This window comes from Pelobates fuscus, chromosome 4 (genome assembly GCF_036172605.1).
Source record: "Pelobates fuscus isolate aPelFus1 chromosome 4, aPelFus1.pri, whole genome shotgun sequence".
NCBI classification, from domain to species: domain Eukaryota; kingdom Metazoa; phylum Chordata; class Amphibia; order Anura; family Pelobatidae; genus Pelobates; species Pelobates fuscus.
In genome coordinates, this window is record NC_086320.1 from 251357188 (window position 1) to 251378514 (window position 21327).

Sequence of the window (21327 nt, forward strand, 5' to 3'; positions counted from 1 at the left end):
GGTAGGTGTACTACGAATACGCAACAGAGCTATGGGCAAAAGAACATTCCACTTAAGCTGAGTCTCTTGACACATCTTTGCCAATTGGTTCTTAATAGTTCTGTTCATCCTTTCTACTTTACCAGAGCTCTGAGGTCTATATGCTGTATGAAGCTTCCACTTAATACCAAGCATATGAGTCAGTTGTTGTAGGCACTGGTGAACAAAGGCTGGACCATTATCCGATCCTATAGAACATGGTAGTCCATATCGGGGTATTATTTCTCGCAACAGGGATCGTACAACTTCTCCTGCTTTCTCTGTACGAGTAGGACATGCTTCTACCCAACCTGAATAGGTACACACAACTACTAGTAGGTAGCGATGTCCACCGGATTTAGGCATTACAGTATAGTCTATTTGAAGATCGGACATAGGGAGTCCCCCCATATACTGGACTCCCGGTGGTTTCACTGGTCCTTGCCTTGCATTATTCTTGGCACATATCACACATCTTCGTACAATGGCTTGAGTCAAGTTGGACAATCTTGGTATGTAGAAATGTTTCCTGAGAGATTCTTCCATACTATCTCTTCCAGAATGTGTCCCGTTGTGATAGTTCTGGACAATTTCTACAGCTAGTGATGCTGGAATAACTATTCTTCCATCTTCTAACTGATACCATTTGTTCTCCAGGTACTTCCCAGTTTCCGTCTTTAACCACTCTTCTTCTTGAGCTGTATAAACTGGAGTCCATTGGGACAGTGGAGTCGGTATAAGAGCAGCTATATGTTCCACATACTCCTGTCTTCCTGATTCAGCGGCACGCTTAGCTGCATTATCTGCCATCCGATTTCCTTTGGTTAAATCACCATCTCCTTTCAGATGCGCCCGACAATGTATGATACCAACTTCTTTCGGTTCCCACACGGCTTCCAGTAGTTGTAATATCTCAGCTGCGTACTAGATTTCTTTACCCTCTGAATTCAATAATCCTCTTTCTTTATACAAAGCTCCGTGGGCATGAGTGGTTAAAAACGCATACTTGGAGTCCGTGTAGATGTTCACTCTTAAACCTTCTGCCAATTGTAACGCTCGTGTTAGTGCAATTAGTTCTGCCTTCTGTGCCGATGTTCCTTTTGACAATGGCAGAGCTTCTATCACCTTGTCTATGGTTGTTACTGCATATCCTGCATTGCGAATCCCTTCTTTCACATAACTACTGCCGTCCGTATAATACTGGACATCAGGGTTCTGGATGGGAAAGTCACGAAGATCTGGTCTACTTGAGAATACTTCATCCATCACCTCCAGGCAATCATGTTGACTCTCAGTAGGTTGTGGCAAAAGGGTAGCTGGATTTAAGGTGTTAACAGTCTCTAGATGCACTCTTGGGTTTTCACACAACATAGCTTGATACTTAGTCATGCGGCTGTTACTAAACCAATGATTGCCTTTATAGTCTAGCAACGTTTGTACTGCGTGTGGTACTCGCACATAGAGTTCCTAACCCAGAGTGAGTTTATCAGCTTCGGCTACCAGCAGGGCAGCTACGGCTCTTAGACAAGGTGGAAGACCACTGGCCACTGCATCCAGTTGTTTAGACATATATGCAACAGGTCGTTGCCATGATCCCAAGTACTGTGTCAATACTCCCACAGCCATTCTTCTTTGCTCATGTACATATAAGTAGAATGGGCGTGTATGATCAGGAAGACCTAATGCTGGGGCACTCATCAAAGCCTTCTTCACAACTTCAAATGCCTTTTGCTGTTCAGGGGCCCAAGGAAGGGATCGTGTTCTGTACCTATAGCTGCATAAAGAGGTTTCGCCAATATCACATAACTGGGAATCCATATCCTACAGAAGCCTGCTGCCCCCAAGAATTCCCGCACTTGTCTTCTATTCTTGGGTATTGGTATTTGGCATACAGCTTCTTTTCTCTCTGGCCCCATTATTCTTTGACCTTCAGAGATATAGAATCCCAGATACTTGACAGTTGGCTGACACAACTGAGCTTTCTTCCTGGACACCTTGTATCCTGCCTTCCAGAGAATGTGTAGTAAATCATGTGTTGCTTGCTGATAAATTTCTCTTGTAACTGCCGCTATCAACAAATCATCTACATATTGCAATAGTACACACTCTCCTGGGATGGACTTGAAATCCAGTAAGTCTTGACTTAAAGCTGATCCAAATAGGGTAGGTGAATTTATAAACCCTTGGGGCAGTCTTGTCCAAGTCATTTGGCGTTTCGAGCCCGTTACAGCATTTTCCCATTGGAATGCGAAGATACACTGGCTTTCCGCAGCAATTCAAAGGCAAAAGAAGGCATCTTTGAGATCTAAGACAGTAAAATAGGTAGCCCCGCCCGGAATTAAAGCAAGCAGGTTATATGGATTGGGCACAACTGGGTGTATACTTATAATCGCATCATTGACTGCTCTCCTGCACAGGGCGATACTCATCTGTACCGGGCTTTTGAACAGGCAACAATGGGGTGTTCCAGGGGGAAGTACAGAATTTTAGGATACCATACCGTATGAACTTATCCAAATATGATTGTATGTTCTTCTTGGCCTTTTGTGGGATGTGGTATTGTCTTAAGCTCACTGGATAAACCCCAAGTTTCAGTTCAATTCGAATTGGTGGAATATTGCGAGCAAGTCCTGGTGGGTTGTTCTCTGCCCACACTCCTGGTATATTGAACAAGGATTCATCACTCTTATGGTTTTGGCTAGTCAACACTGTATAAAGTCGCCACTCTTCTTCCTTTAGTACAGATATTGTCATTATACCTGAAGGTCCATTGAACTTTAAAGATGTTGTTCCATTAGGTAGAAACGTTATCTGTGCTTGTAATTTAGACAACAAATCACGTCCTAGCAGTTGGACTGGACATTCAGGCATATAAAGGAATTGATGTTTCACCACGTGGCCTCCCGACTTTTAAGAACCAGTTTAGCAGCACTCCTTCCAGTTGCTCCTATTACGGTGATAGTTCTTCCAGATGGAGGAGCAACTAGGTCAGTCACCACCGAATGTTCAGCACCAGTATCGATCATGAAAGCACTCCTTTTTCCCCCTATTGCTACATCGACCATAGGCTCCGCTCGGCCAAGGGGGATGGAGCCCGGTCGGTATCAATAGTCCTCCATGACTGTGTCAGCCAAACCTGCAAAGTCCCTATCTTCTCTATCGCGGGGTCTCTGCGCTGCTGGATAGTACCTGTCTCCACTAACACTTCATCTATTGTTACCACTATTCCCTCCAGGACCTCCTCTACCTCTCGCTCTGCCTCTATAATTACCATATCCTGCCCTAGGTCTGTCTCTCTCATACTGTTCCCTTTGTGGACACTCACTTCTCCAATGCCCTTCTTCCCTACAGTACGTGCATTGAATCCTACTCAGGGGTTCCCTATTCCATTTACTCTCGCCTTTATCCGTTCCCCTATACACTTCCTTTTCCCTTCTATCTACGCCTGCGATCGCTACCGCTAGCATATCTGCCATTCTACGCATCTTGCACTCTTCCTCCTTCTTTGTCTCGGTTTCCCTATTCATATATACCTTGTTTGCTACCTCCATTAGTTGGGTTATGGACATCCCTACAAACCCTTCTAACTTTTGTAGCTTGCGCTTTATATCTCCGTAGGCTTGGCTGACAAAGGCAGAGTTAACCATCCGGGAATTCTCAGGGGCCTCCGGATTAAAGGGGGTATACAAACGGTATGCCTAATAATCGGTCATAAAAGACACTGGGTGATTCATCACATTTCTGTAATACCTCAGCCGTCTTAGACATGTTAATCGCTGTAACGGAGCTCCGTGTACTCCGACCGAGTACCCTCCGTTGATGGATGCTCCTAGCGCTCTCAGAGGTCTCAAAGCACTGCAGACGACACCACAACCACCGCAGACTCCACAACCGCCGTAGCTTAACTGGAGCCGCGCCGTCTTCCTTCCACCCTGGATCGGCTTCTGTCCTCCAGGACCGTGTGGGGAAGACCTCTCCTCCAGGAGAGCGTATCTGGAACAAGCTCTTAAAAGAGCTAAGTGATTAAGAGCTCAGGGGAATATGCAGAGCATAGCAATCCCCAGTGTGATATAGCAGTTCCCTCCAATAACGAGACAAGGCTACGTATTGAGGGTCAGAAGAGGTCTGAGATGCTGGAACACCCAGCCTGGCTTTTATTGAGGTTACATGCAAATAGGACACTCCCAGGGGGAGGCATAAAATCACCAATCACACATCTGGTGCAACCCACACATTCCCTCCCCTCAGATAAACAGTTAAACCAATTATTACATACAATAAAAATACAGTTTTTACACACACACTGTAACTTTAAAACCATACATTCAATTTCAATAAAAATCCCTCCAGTGGATCAAAAGTTAGCTGGAAGTCCTTTACGACCGACCGCAAGCACAATTTCCTGCCCAAAACAGTTCCATAGATTTGGGCTGTGCGGCCGGTCAATTTCATGCCGAAAAACGACTAAGTCCCATTTCGAACGGGACTTAGTCTCTGGAGCTGCAAGTTCAGTATGGGAGAAGGTAAGGGTCAGCGGTATTCGGCAAAATGTGTAGCCGATTTTGGTTCCACAGAATCTTTAGCATACACCGCTGACCGCATTCGAATGACTAAAATGGCCGCCGCCACGTGTTCGGCTGCCGAATTAACCTGCAGTAACCTCACAGCCTGGGAGGTAAATTGCCTGCACACTTTAACTTCTGGGTGGTCCGCCTGTGTGGTACTTGGTTCAGTAAGCCCTATTTACTGAGCCAAGTGGGAGAGAGCCAGGGGCAAGTTATTTTACAGGTCTGGGAACATAGTCTTAAAGGGGAATTGTTCAGCAAAGTCACAATATGTCCCCAGACGGTTCTTAAAGGGCCATACACACCCAATAAAAGTTCATCAGTTTTCAGGGGCACAATCTTCCAGGGGCCATAGTCATGAGGCAGGAGGCTGGCAAATAGGCTTCTCCACAACAAAGTGGCGAAGGGCACTTTGTCACACATCTCCCCTTTGGGGGGAAGACTAACCAGGCACCTGACCTTCTGTCGGTCAGTGCCTCCGTTAGTCGATCCACCAACCCACAATAAACAGATGCCAGAGTAGCCCTCCCACAACAACCAGTCACTGCACCTGGGTATTTGTCCGTGGTAATGAGGCAATATGCTGAGGGAACTTGAAGGGCAGAGGCCAGCGGCGCTCTGCCCTGATGCCAGCTCTTATGCTGGGGTAGCCCTCAGGACCTCAGGCTCTGGACCAGGGACAAAGGTAGGGCAGAGGCCGACTGCACTCTGCCCTGCTGCCAGCTCTTCCACTGGGGTAGCCTGCAGGACATCAGGCTCTGGATCAGGGACAAAGGTAGGGCAGAGGCCGACTGCACTCTGCCCTGCTGCCAGCTCTTCCACTGGGGTAGCCTGCAGGACATCAGGCTCTGGACCAGGGACAAAGGTAGGGCAGAGGCCGACTGCACTCAGCCCAGCTGCCAGCTCGTCTGCTGGGGTACTGTGACCATAGTCCAGCTCAGTAGCCAAGGGAACATGGAAGTCAGTAGGGGTTAACCTCACCTCTGTTAACCCTGGTGCCACGCTAGGAGTTAGCTGGGGAGGGGAATTTGTACTTACCCCCTCCTCCTGTTGTCCCGGTGAGGGCAGTTGGGAATCTGGGAATCCCTGTAGGTCAGGCACAGAGACCACGGTCCCATCTGCGCCGTCTGATGGATTGGTGTCTCCCCTTGTTAGGGGAAGCTGCCGCTGGGGAGAGGGGGTGCTGTGCTCCTCTCCCTGAAACACAGGCTGCCGCTGGAGAGGGAGACCGCCTGTCTCCACTCCCGTAACATTGTCCTGCTGCTGGAGAGAGGGACCAACTGTCTCTGCTCTCTGTAGGACACACTGCTGCTGGTGGGGAAGGACGACACCTTCGGCCCCCTGTAACTCACACTGTCGCTGGGGAGGAAGGCCGACACCTTCAGCTCCCTGGGGTTCACACGGCCGCTGGGGGGGAAGGACGACACCTTCGGCCCCCTGGGGTACACACTGCCGCTGGGGAGGAAGGACGGCACCTTCAGCTCCCTGGGGTACACACTGCCGCTGGGGGGGAAGGACGACACCTTCGGCCCCCTGGGGTTCACACTGCTGCTGGAGATCTGGGTTGGCTGCCCAGCATCCCTGTAGAGCCGGTAGAGAGACCTCGGTCCCATCTCTACCTGCCATCTGGAGGGCATCGCCGGACCAGTCAGGGAGGTCTGGTTCTGCTTGTCGGGTAGGTTGGGGCTGCATGAAGCTGAGCAGGTGTAGGTAGTCTTGCTCCAGCTCCCACTCCCTTGTTACCAGGTGGGTCATGTCTTTTCTCACCTCGCGTTCGTCAGCCCAGACATACATGCCCATCCGGTAGTCGTAGATGTCCCAAAACCTAGACTCCTCTGTGCTGCCGAAATCAGGCTCCTCCTCCATGGCATCCTGAAGTAGACCAGGACCATCATAATCATCCCCTTCCGGTAAGTCGTGCTCGGCTGTCCAGGGAGTAAGTCGAAAGGTATGCCACCAGAGGGCCTGGTATGCGTTGTCTAGCCCGATCTCTCGCCATACCAGGGTCTCTAGTCTTGCCACCCACTCATCCAGGGGCTGCTCTCCCAATAGACACATTCGCATTGCCACACGCTTCTGTAGCCGCTGCTCATCACTGGGGAGACTCTTACCTCGCCGCCACTGGGCATCTTCCAGGGCATCATACCAGAGTTCCTTTCTGGCTGCATCCCTGTAATCTGCGGCCTCCTCCTCATCCTCATCATGGAACGCTGTCCGCAAACCAGCTGATTCCATCCTGTTGTAGCCAGGGGCGCTGCCCAATGGCTAGCATTGCCCTCAATTGAACTCCAAACGTTACCAGTGTCTCTGAGCTGCTTCTCCTCGCACTAGGATGCCATCCCACCGCTGCCACCACTGTAACGGAGCTCCGTGTACTCCGACCGAGTACCCTCCGTTGATGGATGCTCCTAGCGCTCTCAGAGGTCTCCAAGCACTGCAGACGACACCACAACCACCGCAGACTCCACAACCGCCATAGCTTAACTGGAGCCGCGCCGTCTTCCTTCCACCCTGGATCGGCTTCTGTCCTCCAGGACCGTGTGGGGAAGACCTCTCCTCCAGGAGAGCGTATCTGGAACAAGCTCTTAAAAGAGCTAAGTGATTAAGAGCTCAGGGGAATATCTGATCTATTTTGTCCTCTACGCATAATTATAAAGATCACAGGCTTCTGCTACCAATTTCTTTAACGTGGGAGAAGGGAATGCTAAAGACCATGGCCTTGATAGATTCCGGAGCTGCTGAGAATTTTATCGACCAATTGCTTCAGGACAAGCGTGAGGTTGAGAGGTTGGTGCGAAACCGAGATGCCACAAGGTCCATGCAACCACTGAGAGGGAGTCCAGCTTATTGGGATAAAAATCTGAAGAATTTGCTAGCCATGGTCAGACAATTGGGTAAGCCAACATTTTTTCTTACCTTTTCTGCTGCAGAATTCAGATGGCCAGAGGTAATCACGTCAATAAAGGCGCAACAAGGTCAAAAGGTGGATTTTGCAGAGCTAGACTGGGCTGAAAAGTGTGACATCCTTCGAGGCAACCCAGTGACCACCATGTGCATGTTTGACAAACGGGTTGATGCTCTGATGCGAGAGCTGCTGTTGGGTCCTGCACAGCCAATCGGTGAAGTTATAGATTACTTTTACCGGGTTGAATTTCAGGCGAGAGGGAGCCCTCATATACATTGTCTCTGTTGGGTAGCAGGAGCTCCTATATTTGGACAAGACAGTGATGACCAGGTGTGTGCCTTTATAGATCATAACATCTCATGCCAGCTGCCTGATGAAGCCAAACAGGCCCTTCTTCACAGATTTGTAACAGAACTTCAAATGCACAGCAGATCTCATTCAAAATCGTGCAAGAAAGGTAACAGAGTATGCAGATTTGGATTTCCAAAGCCACCTATTACAAAAATGAGGATAACTTAACCGATTCCAGAAGAACAAGGAGATTGTGCAATGAAACCACAAGCAGCCAAAAACAAACTGAAACCAGTCTGGGATTTGCTTAATAACCCGAAAGTGCAGCTTGAAGACATGTCACAGCTACTGGCACAGTGTGATATGACTTTGAATCAATACAACTCGTACATTGAGGCATTGACCTCCTCAAGCGTGATTGTAATGAAGCGAGATGTCAAGGACTGCTGGGTGAACAACTACAATCCACATTTGCTGACGGCCTGGAATGCCAACATGGACATCCAGTACATTCTTGATGAGTATGGTTGCATCATGTACATGTTGTCCTACATATCCAAGCCAGAACGCGAGTTGAGTGACCATCTCAAAACAATAGTCAAAGAAATGAGCCCAGAAACAGAGACAGAACGAGAAGAAATGAAAGAAGTTCTTCAGGCTTATTCAAAACACAGAGAGGTCAGCGCCCAGGAGTCTGTGGCCCGTACGTGCAGCCTGAAAATGAAGTCTTGCTCACGTGAGGTTGTTTTTCTGCCAACTGGTGACAACGCACTGAAAATGAGTCTCCCGCTCAGTGCATTGCAGAACAAACCAGCCGATTCTCTTAATGTGTGGATGACGAGTTTTGTTGACAAATACAGAGCCAGACCCGAAACACCAGAGTTTGAGTCCATGTGTTTGTCAGACTTTGCATCCCATTACAGGGTTGTCTATGGCAAGCAGAAGGAAGATGGCAAGCAAAAGGAAGACGGCAAGCTTGTCAGCCTTTTGAATGAAATGGGAACGATTCAAAAACGCACAAGAGGGAAGCCTGCAATCATCAGGTATGCACGCTTCTCAGAGAAGAAGGACCCCGAGAACTACTACGGCAGACTGCTTAAGCTCTACCTCCCCCACCGTTCAGAGTCATCACTGAAAACTGTAAGGTTCCCAACACACCAGGATTTTTACAAAGGTGCCTGTGTGAGCTTACCAGGAGAAGAAGCAATCCGAGCAGTGTCTGCAATTGTTACCAGCAACCAAAAGAAGTTCGAACAACAAAACAAAATTGTGGAACAAGTCTTGGATGACTTTGTAAAAACCGGCCCTGTTGAAGATGCTTGGAACACCTTTGCCCCAGAAGTTGAGTTAGATAGGTTGGAATGTATAGAGGAACGCAAAGAAGGGGAGCCACTTCATGAGAATGAACAAGATGATGTTCCGGAGTATACACGTCACAAACAAACAGGTGGAATTGCGCTTACTGTGAAGGCCCCACAAATGTGCCCTGATTTCCTTCATAAAATGTACAGAAAACTTAACCGGACACAAGCTCAGACATTCTACTCCGTTTGTGACTGGTGCACTAACCGTGTGCGTGGCCTAAATCCTGACCCATTCTATTACTTTGTCACTGGTGGTGCAGGGACAGGCAAATCACACCTGATAAAGTGCATCTATGCTGAGGCGACAAAGATACTCTGTAAACTTACCAGACTACGTGAGGAAGCAGACATATCCATGCCCAGCGTTTTACTAACTGCATTTACAGGAACAGCAGCTTTCAACATTTCAGGCAACACTTTGCATTCTCTGCTGAAGTGTGTGTGTTGTGTCAGTGTATGTAGTGTGTGTGTTGTGTCAGTGTATGTAGTGTGTGTGTTGTGTCAGTGTATGCAGTGTGTTGTCGGTGTATGTAGAGTGTGTGTGTGTGTTGTGTCAGTGTATGCAGTGTATGTGGTGTGTGTGTGTGTTGTGTCAGTGTATGTAGTGTGTGCAGTGTGTGTGTGTGTGTGTGTTGTGTCAATGTGTGCAGTGTGTGTGTGTGTGTTGTGTCAGTGTATGCAGTGTATGTGGTGTGTGTGTGTGTTGTGTCAGTGTATGTAGTGTGTGCAGTGTGTGTGTGTGTTGTGTTAGTGTATGTAGTGTGTTGTGTTAGTGTATATAGTGTGTGTGTGTGTGTGTGTTGTGTCAGTGTATGTAGTGTGTGTGTGTTGTGTCAGTGTATGCAGTGTGTGTTGTGTCAGTGTATGCAGTGTGTGTTGTGTCAGTGTATGTAGTGTGTTGTGTCAGTGTATGTAGTGTGTGTTGTGTCAGTGTATGCAGTGTGTGTTGTGTCAGTGTGTGCTGTGTGTGTGTGTGTGTGTGTGTGTTGTGTCAGTGTATGTAGTGTGTGTGTGTAAATGTGCAATCTGGAGTGAGGGGGAGGGGGGCATTTTAACATAATTTAAAAAAAAAAATTAATTAAATTGTTTCTCCTCCCCTCCCTGCTTACCTGTGTAAGGGGGAGGGGGGTGACTCCATCCCTGGTTGTCCGGTGGCATGGTCCGGTGGCTGAGAGTTTACTTACCTCTCTTGCAGCTCCTGTCAGCTCCCTTCTCCTCCGCGCCGGTCCGTGCAGCACTATGACCCCGCGGCTCTCGCAAGACTTACACTGGGAGCTGACCGAGGTGCTGAACGGACCGGCGCGGAGGAGAGGGGAGCTGACAGGAGCTGCAGGAGAGGTAAGCGCTGACTGCCAGCCCCCAGTCTGTATTATGGCAATGTAAATTGCCATAATACAGACAGTGACTCGAGTATAAGCCGAGTTGGGGTTTTTCAGCACAAAAAAATGCTGAAAAACTCGGCTTATACTCGAGTATATACAGTACTTTTCCTTAGCTGGACATATTATGCACACATTAGTGCAAACACTTAGAAAAAACATTTTTTTTTATTATTTTCCAATTTTTTGGCATTTTTTTATAATAAATTAGACTTTATGTATGTCTATGTGACATCAAATTAAACCACTATTTGTCCTATAAAAAAAAGTATAACATATGTGTTGGTGCAATAAATGAGAGAGATGCAAATTATGCTTGAACACAAAAGGCAAAAAAAATAAAAAATTGCCTGTGTCCTTAAGGGTTTAAGGGGTTAAATATAAAAAAAAATGAAAAATCTAAACCAAGCCTTCGAAAAAGCACCAACTTTTTTTTAGGTACACTTGCACAGAGTTTTTAAGGAGCTCAGTCGGTGCTAAAAGGTGACAATATAACTTAATTTTACATGTTAGCATTCATAAAATATAGAACATGATATGGCTGACACAAGATGAAAAGAAAACAAAAAAAGATTGTTTAAAAAAAAAAAAAAAAAGGATTTGGTCAAGCAAGATTGTCCTACCGATTACTTTAAACCATTTACCTTTGTTGCTGCTCTTCAAGCATGAGTACAGACATGGTGCCATCTCAGTTATCACACTAAGAAAGAACAATGGATTATTCTTTACTCCTTGGTGAAATGGAAGTTGCAGAACACATGCATGAAACCTAAAAATAAAGACACACATAACATATAATTTTAAACATGTTATAGGGGGGAAAAAGTATACATACTACTACTACTAATAATAATAATGATAACAATGATAAAGTTACTATGAATACATGTATATTCCTGTAGTTGTGGGAGTTGAGGGAGTTAGCCGGCCTATAAATTATCTGCTTAAACTAACCATTTACATACCTGAACTCCAGCCATTTTAATAAGTTCACTTCTGAATATCGAATCGTCAAACCGTACTCCATCAATACCATGGTGGCATTCACATCCTTTTGCCACCTCAGCCTTAAATTAGCTAACAAACACTTAAACGTATCTCATACCCACCTGCAGACATATACCTACATCAGGGGTCAAGTCCTGGGTAAAAAAGTGCAGGAACTCACCCAAGACCCACTCCCCGCCCCCTTCCCCCCGCCCCCCCCTCACACCACAAAAAAATGATACGCTTGTATGCAGGGGCTGAGTAAGGGCACGGGGCTGAGGAGGGGGACAGGAGCTGAGGCAGAGGGACAGGAGCTTAGGAGGGGTGGGGGGGGCATGGGCTGAGGAAGGGGACATGGGCTGAGGTAAGGGATGGGGGCTGAGGAAAGGGACAGGAACTGAGGGGCTGAGGAAAGGGACAGGAATCGAGGGGCTGAGGAAAGGGACAGGAATCGAGGGGCTGAGGAAAGGGACAGGAACTGAGGGGCTGAGGAAAGGGACAGGAACTGAGGGGCTGAGGAAAGGGACAGGAACTGAGGGGCTGAGGAGGGGGACAGGGGCTGACGAAGGGGGCAGGGGCTGAGGAGGGGGGCATGGGCTGAGAAGAGGGATAGGGGCTGAGGAAGGGGGATAGGGGCTGAGGAAGGGGGACGGGGCTGAGGAAGGGGGACGGGGCTGAGGAAGGGGGGACAGGGGCTGAGGAAGGGGGGACAGGGGCTGAGGAAGGGGGACAGGGGCTGAGGAAAAGGGACAGGGGCTGAGGAAGAGGGACAGGGGCTGAGGAAGAGGGACAGGGGCTGAGTAAGGTGGACAGGGGCTGAGGAGGGGGACAGGGGCTGAGGAGGGGGACAGGGGCTGAGGAGGGGGACAGGGGCTAAGTAAGGTGACAGTGCTGTGGAAAAGGGACAGGAGCTTAGGAGGAGGGGGGGCCATGGGTTGAGGAAGGGGCCATGGGCTGAGTAAGGTGGCAGGGCTGAGGAAGAGGGACAGGAGCTTAGGAGGAGGGGGGCCATGGGCTGAGGAAGGGGCCATGGGCTGAGGAGGGGGACAGAGGCTGAGGAGGGGGACAGAGGCTGAGGAGGGGGACAGAGGCTGAGGAGGGGGACAGAGGCTGAGGAGGGGCGCAGGGGCTGATGAAGGGAGCAGGGGCTGATGAAGGGAGCAGGGGCTGAGTAAGAAGACAGGGACTGAGGAGGGAGACAGGGACTGAGTAAGGGGACAGGGCTTGAGGAGGGGGACAGAGACTGAGGAAAGGGACAGGGACTGAGGAGGGGGGCAAGGACTGAGGAGGGAGACAGGGCTTGAGGAGGGGGGAAGGGACTGAGGAGGGAGACAGGGACTGAGTAAGGGGACAGGGCTTGAGGAGGGGGGCAGGGACTGAGGAGGGGGGCAGGCACTGAGTAAGGGGACATGACTTGAGGAGGGGGGCATGGACTGAGGAAAGGGACAGGGACTGAGGAGGGAGACAGGGACTGAGGAGGGAGACAGGGACTGAGGAGGGAGACAGGGCCTGAGGAGGGAGACAGGGCCTGAGGAGGGAGACAGGGCCTGAGGAGGGAGACAGGGCCTGAGGAGGGAGACAGGGCCTGAGGAGGGAGACAGGGCCTGAGGAGGGAGACAGGGCCTGAGGAGGGAGACAGGGACTGAGGAGGGAGACAGGGCTGTAACGGATCACCTGGCACCCCGACTTGGTACCTCCGTTAATGGATGCTCCTAGTGCTTCCTGTGGACTCCAAGCACTCTGGCAGACACCACAATCACCGAATCCGAGAAACCTTTAAATTCTCCCAAGCATATGAATGCTGTAGACCATTGAATAGGAACCATACGAATAGGCTTGTACTCCTAGCAGTCAACTGGAACAGCATGCAATAAATCCTTCCCCCAATAATGAGACGACACATCACTTTGAGGGTAAAACAGGAACTCTGGACTGGCTCATCCAGCCTGGCTTTTATTTCCAACTCACACATACAGGCCACACCCAGGGGGAGGCATAAAAGAACCAATGACATAGATGTTACCTCCCACACATCCCCTCCCCTTAGTGTGACACATAATCCCATTATGCATACAGTGTAAAATATACTTTTACACAACTTTCATAACTTTAAAACCATACATCACATTCACATAAAAATACATATCCACAATCAATCCATTCAGGGGAACAACATATTAAAAAATGGCATGAATCCGACCAGGGGTTCAAAAGTTACTAAAAGTATCTTTTGTTCCTTTCTGGCTGGCAGAAAAACATCCCCACAATGCACCCTGGTTTCCTCCCTTCTGCCCTGGAGTTAATTGGAGAAGTAATCCAATTACCCAGGACTAAAGGCAGACTCCATTAACCACATGGTTGCAAAACAACATAAAACACTTTAAAATACATAAAGTCACATTTACACATAACACACAGACATTTCACCTATCCCCAGATAGCTGGGATCTGCACGCACAAAACTACCGAATAGCGCGCAGATCCTACTCACACAGTACAATTGCCATGGAGCTAAAGTCTTTCCCATAGTCTTTCATTATATGAATAGGCTCCATGGTATGGCTATCTGGGGTATCACATTCCCATAAAGTCTGGTCCATAGTCCAAAGGCAAGAGGCGGGCAATCAGCCCCCTCCAAGGACACGTGGCGAGGTTGGTTTCGCCACAAGGGCCTTAAATAGGGACAGGGACTCGAGAAAGGGACTTAGGAGGGGGACAGGGACTGAGGAGGGAGACAGGGACTGAGGAGGGGGGCAGGAACTGAGATGGGGGGACAGGGAATGAGGAGGGGGGACAGGGAATGAGGAGGGGGTCAGGAACTGAGATGGGGACAGGGAATGAGGAGGGGGACAGGGCCTTAAATATGGGGACAGGGACTGAGGAGGGGGGACAGGGCCTTAAATATGGGGACAGGGACTGAGGAGGGGGGACAGGGCTTTAAATAGGGGTACAGGGACTGAGGAGGGGGGACAGGGCCTTAAATAGGGGGACAGGCCTGAGGAAGGGGGACAGGGCCTTAAATAGGGGGACAGGCCTGAGGATTGGGGAAAGGGACTAAGGAGGGGGACAGGGACTGGGGATAGGGATAAAAAAAAAAAAACCTAAAGTGCCTTCCCCCCCTTCCTGAGGCTTACCTTGGGCCAGGAGGGGTGGGACAGGATCTGGAACCTGCAGCCTGCAGTCTGTGGAGTAAGCCGGCCTCTCCTGATGATGTCAGGGGGAGGGGGCGTGACTTCCTCTGCTCCCCAGCGGTCCTGTGAGAAGAGCAGAGGAAGCCACGCCCCCTCCTACTGACATCATTAGGAGAGGCTGGACGACTCCACTGACTGCAGGGGGAGAGGTGAGTTTAAAAATCCGAGTCCCCAGTCAGAGGCAGGGGATTCGGATTTGTGCTCCCCCATCTCTGGCAGCCGCTTGTGCCAGCCCTGGGTCCTGCAGGACTAGTAATGGGAACGGCGTTCCTGCTGTGGAAAAAGTGCAGGAACGCCGTTCCCACGCGTTCCTGCAGGACTCGAGCCCTGACCTACATACTATCAACAATAAATGGTGCCAGGTCAACATACAAGACCAACTGTCCGACACTCAAAGGACTACACAGGCATACGCTCTCTTTTAAGGTTCTGTACATCAGGACACAATTCATGAAATCTGTTACGACCCTTCAACATATTCATGCCATTCTTTCAAAATAAGCACTACTTCTGAAGCCTTTAGTAAACATCTCAGCGCACATCATAAACTGGGACATTGGAATTGTCTACATACACCAGATATTCCTCAAATGGAGAGGGAACTGAGACAGACATTTCGATTACTGGTTATATAATGTCAACACGTACTAAGGATTTAACTGTTAACTTTTTGAACTCTTTCACAGGCCTACCCGAGTGTCGGTTTCAGTACACCACGACTTATACCACTACTATTACTCGGCTTATTGTCGTCGACTACAAATGGAAAGGAGGAGCCTGTATTTGTGGAAGGGTTTATACAGCCTATAAATTCACAGGCCTTCCCTTCCTGTGGGCTGAGACTTCCTGGTTCAGCCCACCCACCGCTCCCTTTATTTAACATTCACTTAGTGGGCCCTCTTTTTTTTTTTATAATTGAAGTTTATTAGTTTAATTTCAGTGTACATTTCAATGTAAACAATTACAGTTTGTCACACGCATCACTTTGATGTGGGATTATTAAAAATCTTTATTGTACTTGTATTGAATTATTGTACTAACTCCATTTTAACCTTATATTGTGACAATCCTCCATTTTGTCCTCCTAACCTGACTTCTTCAATCCTCCATTTTGTCCTCCTAACCTGACTTCTTCAATCCTCCATTTTGTCCTCCTAACCTGACTTCTTCAATCCTCCATTTTGTCCTCATGACTTAACTTGTTCATTTTAAAACTACCTTACGTGACTGAACTTCTCAACCCAATTAGTACAGTAGACAAAGACTGTGTTTCCTGCAAGGACAAGCACCAGGAGGTGCTGGCTACTACTTAAACCTTGCTGGCTACTCCTTAGAACTTGTAAGATAGTGTAGTTTGAAGGCCACGAGAACACAGTAGTAATGAAATGTTCTATTCATAAGAGACCTTGCACCTGGACATGAAGCCTGATATCATTGACCGTGTAAAATGACGCTCAAGACCCCCTTATCCCCACCCGTGTCCAGAATAATCCCACCTCTGGTGGGTGGGCACGGGACTAACCTCTTAATTTTTCGAACCAATAGGTAAGACACTAACCCCGATACTTAACAATTAATCCAATTGATGATGTTTATTTGCTGATATTCTAATAATCAATGATGACGCAAAATGCCTCTTAAAAGGGCCTGCGCGCCCGCTTTTACTTCACTTGCCAATAAACTTTCTCGAAGTTATTTTAACCTGAACCTTGTGTGTCAGACTTAATTACTTCAGCGTATATACGCAATTCAATTTTATTGATTTGGACAGGAACAGATAGACATTTAAACATTTTGGTTTACTTTTAAAAAGTACCATAACAACTTGGCGCCCAACGTGGGGCACCGGGCTATGTCCGGCCGGTGAGCCGTCCTAAGGAAGACAAGGGTGGACGGAGGAATCCAGGGGGAAGGAAAGGAGATTGATCACCTCCAGGTACACGGTAGAGACTTCTGCAGAGCCACCGGTATGTTCCGGCCCCTTTGATTGACCCGTCCACGTGTCTGTGACTGCTTCCCGGGAGGACATCAAAGACAGGTAATATCTTGCCCGGTGTCTCGTTACTCACTTGTTTACCTGCATTTTAGTCTATCTGTTGCCTGGGTGTGTTTGAATTGTTTGCCTGTTTCCCCATTTTGAGATAAAGGGGGGGTGGACCTGCAGGGGATTTGCCTGGGGTTCTGTCTTGCTTGTTTTCCCCTTTTTGGGATAAAGGGGGGTGGACCTGAGGGGACTTGCCTGGGTCTTCAGTTTGTCTGTTTATCTGTTTGTATTTTACCCCTTTTGGGATAAAGGGGGGTGGACCTGTGGATGCGTTCCTGGGGGTCTTCTGTTACCTGTTTTACTCCTTTTAGGAACCACGGTGCTGTGGTTGTAGGGAAAAAGGGGGGTTGACCTGTGGATGCGTTCCTGGGGGTCTCCTTTGCCTGTTTACCTCTTTTAGGAGCCTCGTGGCTGTGGCTGTAAGGAAAAAGAGGATTGTTGGAACTGTGGATTTTGTGTAGACTCATAATTTCCTGTGATCCTTCTTGTGACACTTTGAGAGCCCAGCTAGCCTCATTGTGCACGTGGTAACCCACAGTTTCGAGTACTGGGGCTAGTGGAATTCCAAGTTTGGTAACCACTGCCCCGAGTGCTGAGGCTGGGGGGATTCCAGTTTTGGTAAACCTCAGCTTCGGCTGGGGGGATTCCAGTTTTGGTAAACCTCAGCTTCGGCTGGGGGGATTCCAGTTTTCTTTTGGTAACCACAACCCCGAGCGCTGGGGCTGGTGGAATTCCAGTTTTCTGTTTATTTGTGGTAGGGGACTTAGTCTTGTGGCAGGGGACTCTGTTTCCTGGGGGGATTCAAGTAGGCATTGCTTGTTTTCCGCATCACGTGGTAGTGAGACTTATAAGTGGGTTTTATAGGGGCACTACGGGAGTGAGGATAGAGGTGGCCACATTCTTGTGGGCTACTGTGCAGAGGGAGGCTGACGGAACTCGGACCGGTGTCAGTTGTTTTCCGTGGCCGCTGGTAGTGAGACTTATGAAAGTCGTTCTCCGAGCGGAGACACTACGGGGTTGAGGGAGGTGACTTTGGAGTAAGCACACGAGTAAAGGAAAGGGATTATTGTTGATTTCATTTGAACTGTGATGCATGCACTGCATTTCAATTGTATTGTTGTCTTGTTTGTCTAATTAGGAGTCTCATGCACTCCTGTGTCTGTCTCTAAGGATTTTCCTTGCCTTTCATCTTTTCTACACTTCCTATATTATTATACTATCCACTCCTATTTCTCTTAAAAGATAAGTGATTGGTCACACACTTCTCACCTCGCTCCAATCCGTGTCTACCACCCCGGGTAGGCGGATTCAGTGACTAGTCTACGTTTTGGGAAGACGCACCAGAGAAAGTCCCACGGTTCTCAGGTGGCAGTCGAGCATTGTAGACGTTCTTGTTCAGTTTTCCTTCTCTCTCCCTATATCTAGGACGCTGGTATAGGGGGAAAGGGATTATGGGGCAGGATTTGAGCAAGCCCAGTAAGGGCTGGTTAGCATGTGATTTAGTTGAGGACAGAGAGGGCGAGGAGATGGTTAAAGGTGTTGAAAAGATTGCAAAAGTATGTAAAATTGCTGTACCAACAGGTGGAAGATTGCAACCAGAAAGTTGGCGTAGGTTACTGACAGAAAAGAAAGGCAAGCTTACAGATAATGGTTTATTAAAGACTGCTGAAGCATGGTACAGAGTAGCGAAGGCTATTCAGCTAGAAGGTTGGGTTGAGGAAGAAATAAATCACAAAGGTGTGAAATTGTTTGTGTATCATAATAATTGTGTTACTGGGGTTTACCCTCAGCCAGCGCCCAAAAATGGCGCCCAGAGAATGTCTATCCCCAAGGTTCAGTCAGCAATAGGTGATAGCCAGCTGACTATGTTCCCCACTCCCAATCCTCCTAACGCCCATCCCATCACCTCCCCTGTCTGCCCGGTCCTGAATTCTGATGGATCTTTCTTTTCCCCTTCCCCGTCTCTAACATTCCCATCATCCTCATCCATCCCTACGCTACCTGCTGTACCTCCTCCTAACATCTCATCTGCCATTCCTTCCCTACATTCCCTCTCCGTTACTGATCCCCTCCCCTCTTCATCCGCCCAGCTAACCACCTTCTCCACCCTTGCTCCGGCTCCTCCCTCTACACCCACCTCAACCAATCCCTCTCCGTCCCCTCCCATCTCCACCCCAGTCCAATACCCCACCTCCTTCCCCTCCCCAACCTGGCCCTACCCCTTCCCATATCCCATGGCCCTGCCCTATCCCGGATATCCACTACCCCTTCCCCAAGCCACTCCCCAGGTTCCGGTCATGCCCAGTCCGGCACAGTCCGCTCCAGATGTGCCCACATCCAACATGGCCGCCACTTCTTCCCTTAACCCTAATACAGTACCTTTTCCGGCCACCAATATGGCGGCCCCCAGTACAGCCCTGATGCCGGTAATTCCCGGTGACTACCTATCCCCAGGTTATGACGTGCTAGCCACCCCCGCATCTGGGACCCCCGCTCATCCTCCGGTCCTGTCACCTTACTCGGGCCCTGCACGAAAGAGAGCTCAGATCATAGAATTAGATGAGGGAGAAGAGGATAGGTTATCCCAGGACTCGTTGGAGGCCGCAGGAGCCGCTGCAGGAGCCTCAACTCATCGTTCTATCGATGATCCCTTTGGACACAAGGGTTGGGGAGAACGGACCCCTCCTAAATATGTTGCTTTTAACCCCACTCAAGCTAGTGCATTAATGAAATCGCTCCCTGACCCAGAAAAACAGCCTATGCCTTTTTACCGAGGGATAGTTCAAATTCAAAAGACCTATTCCGCCGCATGGCGTGATTTACTGAGCATTTGTGCTATTAAAGCAGGGGATGCATATTGGCCAAGCATGGCCCGTCACCTCAGTACAGATCTGCTTTCCAGTGATGTTGATTACCCCTCCGGGGTAACCTTTTGCACCCAATTAAGAGAATGGGCTAAAGACAAACTTGCAGATCAGGCTGCTGGCCTTACTGATGTTATTCAAGATAAAGGAGAATCAGTGGAAAGGTTCCATGCAAGACTGTATCAAATGTTTACAGATTTGGGATTTGATCTTACTGACAAAATTCATTCACAAATGCTGACAGGTGCGTTTGTCCAAGGTGTTAAAGACTCTATACGCAAGGGAATCATTGCTGCACGCCCTGAATATAAGGTTGTTCCCCTGGATACCCTGCTTTTAGTTGCTAGAGGTTTGGAATCTGTTCAGACCCCAAGAAGACCCACTTCAGCTCCTCTCATGGTATCCCGCTCCACCCCAGTCCCAAGAGGTACCAGACCGGAGGAGGGGGGACATTGCTTTAATTGTGGAGCAAAGGGGCACTTTAGAAGTGACTGTCCAGAACCAAGAAAGGAGCAAAGGGAACCCAGAAAGCCACCAAAGCCTGCCCCGGCTCCAAAAGCCACCAAACAGGTTCCAATAGTTGAGGAACCCGATGACTAGGAGATTGGCAAGCCTGTGTCCGTAACCCCTGTCATGGCAGTGTCTACAGGGGATAAGGGGGGGCCACTTGCCACAGTGACTTTACCCATTGAAGGCCACCCTACCACATTTCTAGTTGACACAGGTGCAGCCCGTAGTGTTCTGCGAGAACAAGACCTGCCAGACCCATCCTTCCTGTCCAATATTGATGTCTCTTGTGTTGGAGTGGATGGCCAACCAAGACATAGCCCTTTAACAACTCCACTACGAGTTGGCTCTAGCCTGCTTGCTCGCTTTGTGGTATCCTCCACATGCCCAATTAACCTGTTAGGTGCTGATGTCCTCTCACGCCTGCAAGCATCCATCACCTTCACCCCAGACGGGCAGGTAGAAATGTTCACACCTCTATCTGTATCAGACACCTCAGCTCTGTGTTCCTTGCCTCTGATGCTGCATTTAGAAAAGCCCCGTGAGGAAGCAGCAGAATTAAGGTCTAATTTCCCAGAGGAATTAAAAACACAGGTGCCCGCCAAGTTATGGTCCTCAGGCCCAGAGGACATAGGTCACCTAAATGTTCCCCCTGTGGTGGTAAAGCTTATTCCAGGAGCTAAGTTACCAAGAAAGCCACAATATCCATTAAAACCAGCACAGTGGGCTGTGCCATTTCTATCCACATCAAGGCACTCTTAGAGAAGGGTGCCCTGGTAAAATGTAAATCTGAATGCAACACCCCATTATTTCCTGTGAAAAAGAAAACTCCAAAGGGCGAGCCAGAGAAGTACAGGATGGTCCAGGATCTCCGTGCTGTCAATGAAGCTACCGTCCTGGATACCCCTCTTGTACCAAATCCCCATACTCTGCTCTCTGGAGTCCCACCATCTGCACAATTCTTCACAGTCATTGACCTGGCCAATGCCTTTTTCAGTGTCCCACTGGACCCATCCTGTCAATATCTGTTTGCTTTCACTCATGAGATGCAGCAGTATACCTGGACTGTCATGCCCCAAGGGGCACAAAATTCTCCAAGTCAATTTGCAAAGGCCATGGGTACCATCCTTGACCCATGGCAAGCTGAGCACCCAGAAGTTGTCTTGCTTCAGTATGTGGATGATCTACTGCTCTGTGGTGATGATATACCCA

At 48.8% G+C, this 21327-nt stretch overlaps 1 protein-coding gene across 1 annotated transcript in view; it reads right to left on the reverse strand.

Moving 5' to 3' along the window:
* Positions 1 to 21327, reverse strand: part of LOC134609422 (telomerase reverse transcriptase-like) — a 741267-nt gene that overhangs the window by 137950 nt on the left and 581990 nt on the right. Inside the window, exon 9 of the mRNA XM_063453098.1 lies at positions 11167 to 11291. Within this exon, the coding sequence (XP_063309168.1) occupies positions 11167 to 11291 (125 nt within the window). The remainder of the gene's footprint in view (positions 1 to 11166; positions 11292 to 21327) is intronic.